This window comes from Canis lupus, chromosome 13 (assembly GCF_048164855.1).
Source record: "Canis lupus baileyi chromosome 13, mCanLup2.hap1, whole genome shotgun sequence".
Classification (NCBI taxonomy): Eukaryota; Metazoa; Chordata; class Mammalia; order Carnivora; family Canidae; genus Canis; species Canis lupus.
Window position 1 is genome coordinate 1,562,660 of NC_132850.1, and position 6,329 is coordinate 1,568,988.

The 6,329-nt window shown below is 44.5% G+C and overlaps 1 protein-coding gene across 1 annotated transcript; it reads right to left on the minus strand.

The window, feature by feature from the left end:
- Window positions 1-716: 716 nt before the first annotated feature.
- LOC140602307 (olfactory receptor 2D2-like) lies at window positions 717-6,083 on the minus strand. Its single transcript, XM_072771599.1, has 2 exons — window positions 5,443-6,083; window positions 717-2,583 (listed from the first exon to the last, which is right to left on the minus strand). Exons 1-2 carry the CDS (start codon window positions 5,568-5,570, stop codon window positions 1,635-1,637), a joined length of 1,077 nt encoding a protein of 358 aa, XP_072627700.1. The 5' UTR covers window positions 5,571-6,083; the 3' UTR covers window positions 717-1,634.
- Window positions 6,084-6,329: the final 246 nt, after the last annotated feature.

The following is a 6,329-nucleotide window of genomic DNA, read 5'->3' on the forward strand; positions in this document are numbered from 1 at the left end:
ACGTGGATGTACCTGGAGGATATTATGCTGAGTGAAGTAAGTCAATTGGAGAATGACAAACATTATGTGGTCTCATTTATTCAGGGAATAAAAAAATAGTGAAAGGCATTAAAGGTAAAAGGAGAGAAAATGAGTGGGAAATATCAGAGAGGGTGAAAGAACACGAGAGACTCCTAACTCTGGGAAATGAACAAGGTATGGTGGAAAGGGAGGTGGGCCAGGGGTGGAGGTGACTTGGTGATGGGCACTGGGGGAGCACTTGATGGGATGAGCACTGGGTGTTATACTATATGTTGGCAAATCGAACTCCAATAAAAAATATACCAAAAAAGGGTTGCCTATTAGCTTATGGAATGTGTCCCTAGCATCTCATGGGGATTGCTTTGTTGGGTGCTGATTCCTGCCGCAGCAAACAGGCAAATGCCCCAAGCATTACCCTGCAAATTGGCGCAACTTAGGAAACAACAATTTACTTTTGTAAAAATTCTATGAAGAGTAAGCAGAGGTTTTGGGAGGATCTTTCCAAGTAAGAGGGAGAAGAGCAGAAACTCCCTGTGGAGATTTTAACCTTTCTCTGGACTGCCTCAATTTTGCATCTGGGGAAATATTATGTCTATGCTCTCCTCCCTAATTCTGCTTATCCTCAGATGGACAGAGTCACTCTTTTTTTTTTAAAGATTTTATTTATTCTTGAGAGACACAGAGAAAGGCAGAGACATAGGCAGAGGGAGAAGCAGGCTCCCTGTGGGGAGCCCGATGGAGGGGGGGGGTTGATCCCAGGACCTGAGCTGAAGGCAGACGCTCAACCACTGAGTCACCCAAGTGTCCCTGGATAGAGTCACTCTTCCTTGACAGGTTGTAGTTTTCCAAAATGGACTTTATTAGAAACAAGGCGAAAAAATTCAAGATGTTTGAAGATACAAAAGCAAATGACTACAAAGCAGTACTTTAAGATGATTTCAATGTGTACAATTTGTGAATGGAGAGAGAAGGGTTCACTTCCTTGTCCTTGAGTCTCTCCCCACTAAGATTTCCACTTCTTGGTTTTTGAGTTTTTACTACTACTTCTACCCCCTGCTTTTTAATTTTTTTTATTATTCTTTTAATTGTTTTGTCTTTACTCTCTAGGGTTCCAGTCACTTCCACAGCCCAAAAAAGGATCATGGCTAATTCAAGGCCAACAGTTCATCTTGAGAAATACATTTAAAAGTTAAAACTAGTATCTGTTGAAAGCTATTGCTAGTCTTATACTAAACACTTTTCATATAGTATCTCATTTAATCATCACAACTTCGCCGTGAGGAAGAGCTATAAACCTTATACTAGTTAAATGACTTGCAAAACTACATGTATCTCTTAATTGTTAAAGTCAAGTCTCTAACCCTGCTCTGGCTGGCACTGCACTAAGGTCCTGGCTCTTGACCAGTGTGCTCTACTTTCACAATCACCTGTGTCCCAAACCATGTCACCATAGATACTGCAGTTGGCTGAGCACCCAGTTCCCTCCCCTGGGGCTGGGGTGAAGGGGTGGCTTTATGGAGTGCAGTCTTCCAGGTCTCATGGAAGAGTTGTTGGTGGGGTTGTGGGTATGAGTCCTGCTTTGTTCAGCACCCCAGGTTTTCATCTTTAAAGCCTCACTCTGGGGCCCTGCTCCATCCCATCAATTTGAGGAAAGCCTTTTTTACGTCCTTGTTCCTCAGACTATAGATGACAGGGTTGAGGAAGGCTGTGGCAATGTTATAGAAAAGGGCCATTTTCTTTCCACTGTTTGACAAGGAGTCAGAGCCAGGGCTCATGTACATGATGATGCATGGGATAGCGAACATGGTGACCACGGTGATGTGGGAGGCACAGGTGGAGAAGGCTTTGATCTGTCCCTGGGCTGAGCGGATCTTCATGATGGTGGCAAAGATGTTGGCATAGACAATGACAACCAGGGTCAGTGGGACCACAATGACATTGAAGCCCGTGATGAAGTCCACCAAGTCATTGAGGGATGTGTCTGCACAGGCCAGCTTCAGGACAGCAGGGACCTCACAGAAGTAGTGGTCAATTTCATTAGGGCCACAGTAGGGCAGGCGCATCGCAAAGAAAGTGTAGCACAGGCTACCCACCACGCCATAAACTCCACAGATGCCCACCATGAGGAGACACATCCAGCGGCTCATGATGACCTTGTATCGGAGAGGATGGCAAATAGCCACGTACCTGTCCACAGACATGATGGAGAAAAGCCAGGACTCCGTGACACCAAAGAGGAGGAAGATGTACATCTGGGCCACACATCTAGCAAAAGAGATGGCCCTCTTCTTGCTGAGAATGTGCATGAGCATCTGGGGCACAGTAGTGGTCGTGTAGCACATGTCCAGCATGGAGAGGACACTGATGAAAAAGTACATGGGTGTGTGGAGGCGGGAGTCCTCGCAGATGAGGATGATGAGGAGGCTGTTGCTCATGAGGATTAGCAGGTAAAAAGTGAGAAAGAAGGTGAAGAGCAGAGGGTTGGTCCTGGGGTTGGGGGTGAAGCCCAACAGAACAAATTCTGTCACACTGGACCGGTTGAGTTCCTGCATTGTGACTTGCCTGTTTAAAGAGTTTTGAGGGTATTTAATTGATTATCTATGCCAGGGGCATGTGAGGAATTTTCATACTCGTTGTTTCACATGTTTCTATAGCAGGAAGTTTGGGTTAGCAGATGGAGGCATGGCAAGATATGTCCCCATAGTAGCTTGGGTGGTGTTGGGGTTGGGTTCAGGATTCAGTTGGGGGTCATGGTGATGAGAATGGTGAATGCCAAATCAGGGAGGTGGTGTATGCTGTGCTCCACTCTGGCCTGTAGGTATGTTTTTCCTTTTCCTGACACAGCCTTGTTTTTTTCATTATTCACCCCATTTTCTGTTTTCACTTGGAACTATAGAGCTTGCTAAGTCTTGGTTTCAGATTAGGATCAGGGGAGGACTATTAGACTCATTATTTGGGTAAGGTTTGTCTTTTAATCACTGTTAGGATTCGGACTAAGGTTGGAATTGGGGCTTAAAGTCAATGCTATGCAGAATACAAATTAGAATTATGGGGCATATGAGTGGTTTAGTTGGTTAAGCATCTGCCTTCAGCTCAGGTCATGATCTTGGGGTCCTGGGATCAAGCCCCACATCAGGCTCCCTGCTCAGTGAAGAGCCTGCTTCTCCCTCTCTGTCTCCTGCTCCCCTTGCTTGTACTCTCTCTCTGTGCCAAATAAATAAATACAATGTTTTTAAAAATGAGAGAAAATATTTAAGATTTAGCTTTTTCTGATGAATGAAACTTCCCCAGTGTTCATTAATTATACCACCATTCAATACATTTTTACCAAATGCCTACTATAACGTTGTCTTTCAAAATGTGGAAGATATTTATAGTCAAGGAAAGATCATGGGTAAAGTGAATATAGTCCCATAAAGCAATTTTTAGAGTTGCCAAAATAAAAATAACCCCAGCACATCATGCAAAGAGGATATAATCTTAATGATATGTATATTGTACAATTAATCTTAATTTATATATGTTCTTTTTTAAATTTTTATGATAGTCACAGAGAGAGAGAGAGAGAGAGGCAGAAACACAGGCAGAGGGAGAAGCAGGCTCCATGCACCAGGAGCCCGATGTGGGATTCAATCCTGGGTCTCCAGGATTACGCCCTGGGCCAAAGGCAGGCGCTAAACCACTGCGCCACCCAGGGATCCCTATATACGTTCTTAATTAGAAACTCTTCAAAGACTCCCTTCCTTCTCACTGTCCATATGGTGCCAGTAAGTTGGTTTCACTTTGTTGGAGATGATGAACATACTGAGATTTAGAATTTTTCCCTGTGGCTGATCCACTTTTTGGTATTCATTGCCTTTCTGGTCTTATGATTTAGAAAAATTTATATGTTGTTCTGAACATATCAAAGTTCTAGTGATTATAGGAAACTGTGCAGAAGTAAATCTACAACACCCAGGGTTTTGTGAAAGGGGAATTTGTGGAGAGCAGTTAACAATTTGTCAGGAAGGGTTTCCTAAGCACATGCACTCTGTCCACGTGGATACCCCAGCCTACCTCCTTATCCATTACTGCCTTGTACACTCTTTGTTCCCTTTGGCTTTGTAGATTGCTCTCAACTTTCTGGTTTGTGAACTTTCACAGAGACATTTAATAGCGCATCTCCAAAGACTCTTGATATTAGAAAGAGTATCTCTTAGAAACGAAGAGCCAGCATCATGCATAATGCTAAATCTATAGCATAGAGGTCACTTAGGGGCCACGTCACCTGCACGCCAAATATAACCCACAGATATATTTTGCTTGGCTTGTATAGTTTTTTAAAGTTGAATTAATTGCCAATAATTTAAGAAGTTGAGCTTGCACATAAAAAACTAGATTTTCAGTATCACAAACTAGAGTTGGCAATTATGGGTCACACTCTGTGTTTCATGCACAGTTTCCAGATTCAGTATGTCTGGAGTGGAGCCCAAGAATGTGCATTTGTGACAAGTTCCCGGGTAGTGCCCGTGCTGCCTGCTGGTGGGTCCACACTTTGAGGACTACTGATCTACTTAATTGTGCAGAGAAAGTTGGCTCTCGGCCCAGGGCATGATCCTGGAGTCCCCGGCTCAAGTCCCCCATTGGGTTCCCCACAGGGAGCCTGCTTCTCCCTCTGCCTGTGTCTCTGCCTCTCTCTCTCTCTCTCTGTCTCTCATGAATAAATAAACAAAACCTTTAAAAAAAGAATTTTGCAAAGGGAAAATAATCAGATATGTGGGGAGAGATTTTCATCAAGGATGTTCTCTATAATATTATTTCCTAATAGGGAAAACTGGAAACAACCTAAATGTCCTGTAATAGGAGACTGGTTAAATAAATTATGGTGTATTGATATGATTGAAAATCCTGTAACCTTTAAAATCGTATTTTGGAGACTTACTTCACATTGTAGGGAAGTGCTCCAGTAGATTGTTAGTTAAAGAAACAGAATATTAAACTATATCCTAATAGTATAAAGATTTATATACATGGACCAAAAATTGGAAAGGAGTATACCAAAAAGTTAACAGTGGTCCTTTCTGGTGCTTAGATTTATAAGTGATATTATTTGTTAATGTTCTTTGAACTTGCTCAATTTTTCACAATAAACACCAATTTGTTTTATAATAAGGAATAAAGTTCAAAGCACTTTGAAGCTAGAATACATAGGGGTTTGGCCTCTTCTTTCAGACTGTTTAGACAAAAGAGTGGGTACAAAGAGGAGGATGGTGGATGGAGAGAAACACAGGTACCTGGAGATGGTCGTGGGAATGGAAGGGAGCTCCCTTCCTGCTACCCCAGCTCATCTCCACTGAGCTGTACTTGGAATGAATGAGCTTATGCAGCTTAATGCATGTACATGGCTCGGGTAAGGTAAAGGTGCTTTGGACAGGAGATTACCTGAGAGGTGACAACCCAGGTTGACTCTGTGTATGTGGAGAAGTCAGAGTGGGAGACAGAATGGTAACCCAAACAACCCAGCTCAGGTCGAGGATGGAACCAGAACAGCTCGCAGAAGGGAAGAACATGATCACTCTGGAAACAGGACAATGAGCTGCAATTCTAGATTCTTGAGTTCCCAACACCTCTGGGACTGGAAAACCAGGAGAAGTTGGCTAGAGCTCAGGGTGTCAGAGCCCTGGATTAGGGGTCAGCACACCCTGGATTGGGGCTCCTGTAGTAAGCTTGCTGCTCTTATCGTGTAACCTGTGCAAACTACTCCACTCCACCTCTACAGTGGGAACTCTGCTGGAGGTTGGATGAAGACAGTCCTGGATTCATGCCAGTGAACAAAGTAGGTGGTAGATAAACGTCAAAAACACCTGAGGGGCCATTGGTGTCCCTGCCTGAGCCAGCACTGGAGACAGGGACACAAAACACAGACACATCTCTGCTCTCTAAGCCACTGAGAGAGGCCAGAGAATGCTCCAGACGATGAGAGGAGGAAGCCGACTGGCCCTGGGCAGGGTGCTCTGAGCCCTGGCCACTCCCTTCTGGCTCCAGCCCCGGCCTCCACGTACCTATGGGCTCCCTCCTCAGAGGCTGGCCCCCAGCTGCAGGTCTCCAGCAAATGGGCACAAGACCAGGGTGAATCTGCCCACTACTCCCAGCTACATCCCACCCCACTTCCGTCCATCCCTCCCTGCCATCCAGCTGGGGCACAACGGCCATTGCTCACTATTAATAAAAAAGACCAGAATTATTAACGTCACACAGGCCTTCACATTTGGGCACAGCCAACTTCCCCGGTGGTTGTCCCTCTGTGTCCTATAAGAGCCCAGCTCTCC

What these genes read in the sequence shown, in the direction of transcription:
- LOC140602307 (XM_072771599.1), bottom strand. Translation starts at nt 5,570, where the DNA reads ATGTTCTTCCCTTCTGCGAGCTGTTCTGGTTCCATCCTCGACCTGAGC. An exon ending in CCTGGGTTGTCACCTCTCAG is followed by an intron (nt 2,584 to 5,442) that starts GTAATCTCCTGT and finishes CTCTTTAAACAG; the next exon opens with GCAAGTCACAATGCAGGAAC.